The sequence below is a fragment of the Bos grunniens genome, chromosome 1 (genome assembly GCF_055505025.1).
Source record: "Bos grunniens cultivar Pamir isolate PY7600 chromosome 1, Bosgru_T2T1.0, whole genome shotgun sequence".
Taxonomy (NCBI): domain Eukaryota; kingdom Metazoa; phylum Chordata; class Mammalia; order Artiodactyla; family Bovidae; genus Bos; species Bos grunniens.
In genome coordinates, this window is record NC_141165.1 from 114,747,087 (window position 1) to 114,749,003 (window position 1,917).

General features: G+C 37.9%; 1 protein-coding gene across 1 annotated transcript; it reads right to left on the reverse strand.

The window, feature by feature from the left end:
* Positions 1-654: 654 nt before the first annotated feature.
* Positions 655-1,590, reverse strand: LOC147380122 (olfactory receptor 5K4-like). Its single transcript, XM_086414375.1, has one exon. The coding sequence runs from the start codon at positions 1,588-1,590 to the stop codon at positions 655-657; it is 936 nt and encodes a 311-aa protein (XP_086270501.1).
* Positions 1,591-1,917: the final 327 nt, after the last annotated feature.

Sequence of the window (1,917 nt, forward strand, 5' to 3'; positions counted from 1 at the left end):
CTCCATCCATGGGATTTCCCTGGCAAGAGTACTGGAGTGGGGTGCCATTGCTGGTAATAAAAGTTATTATTGAGTTTCCTCCTGATTTAGTCTGGTATTTGTGGAATTTGGATTAAGATCTGCCTGACAATTTTGAATTTCATTCATATATCTTTAAACCAACATAGTCTAATGATTTAAAGATATATGAATGAAATTCAAAATTGTCCAGCAGATCTTAATCCAAATTTCACAAATACCAGACTAAAATCAGGAGGAAACTCAATAATAACTTTTATTACCAGCAATGGCACCCCACTCCAGTACTCTTGCCTGGGAAATCCCATGGATGGAGGAGCCTGGTAGGCTGCAGTCCATGGGGTCGAGAAGAGTCTGACACGACTAAGTGACTTCACTTTCACTTTTCACTTTCCTGCACCGGAGAAGGAAATGGCAACTCACTCCAGTATGCTTGCCTGAAGAATTCCAGGGACGGGAGCCTGGTGGGCCGCTGTCTCTGGGGTCACACAGAGTCGGACAGGACTGACGTGACTTAGCAGCAGCAGCAGCAGTCTAATGATTTATAGATTAATATTTTATATAAGAATATAGTTTTCATTTTCTGTGTCCCTTAATCTATAAATCATTTTAATAAAATCAGTTTTCCATAGAAGATTAAGTTTGTTTAAGAATATTATAGGTCCTCAGAATTTTTTTCAAAACATTTATCACTTCCTTATTTCTCAGGCTATAAATAAAAGGGTTTAATAAAGGAATTACTATTGTGTAAAAAATTGCCAGTGGTATATCTTTATCCCCTTCTTCAAATGGTCGAATATACATGAGAAGACAAATGTAGAATATTGAGACAGATAGAAAGTGGGATGCACATGTGGATAAGGCTTTACCTCTCCCTTCTCTGGATTTCATTTTGAAAACAGTGAAAAGAATGTAAACATAAGAAATCAAGACAGTGGCAATGGTAATGATTTGAATTGGCATTGAAAAAATATATATCATTAGTTCATTAATATAAGGGTCAGTACAGGAAAGCCTATATAGTGGAAGAATGTCACAGAAAAAGTGGTCAATTTGACTAGATCTACAGAAAGTTAACCTCAGTAGAAGTCCTACATGAATCATAGAATGCAGGTTACTAGCTATGTAGGCTCCTATGGTCATCTGAATGCAGAGTTTCTTTGACATCATAGTGTGGTACTGCAGTGGTTTGCAGATGGCCACATAGCGGTCATAGGCCATTGCTGCCAGGAGAAAGCAATCTGCAGTTTCAGCAAGGCAGAGAAAATAAAATTGTACCATGCATTCATAGAGGGAGATCATTCTGTCTTTAGAAAATAAATTCTGTAGCATCTTGGGGGTTATGGCACTGGAGCAACAGAAATCCGTCAGAGCGAGGTTACCCAGAAAGAAGTACATTGAAGTGTGAAGATGACGTTCCATAAAAATCAATGCCACCAGACCAAGATTGCCCACCATAGTGATCAGATAGATGGTAAGAAACACCTGAAACAGAAGGGTCTTCAGCACTGGATGATCTGTAAGTCCTTTGAGAATGAACTCAGTTGTCAAAGATTGGTTTTCCTTAGCCATTCCTGGCTTTTCAGCTGGGATAGAAATGGCACAGAAACGAGATTCTAAATTAGAAAGTATCTAGTTCTTTCCTCTAATTTCCCCACATACAAAAAGAAAGAAGCTCATCTTTAATCATCCTGTACTGTGTCCTGAATACTAGTACACGCATAGTAGATTAAGTCTGTGAGAATAAAAGTATCACAGACTGTGTACTGAGGGGTAGTCTAGAAATCCTGTGTAAATTCTCAGGGCAGAAAACATTTTTACGCATGAATTATCTAATGCTGATGTACTAATTCCTGGTTAATATATATAATTTGACATTTCCAAAATTAGAAGACATAA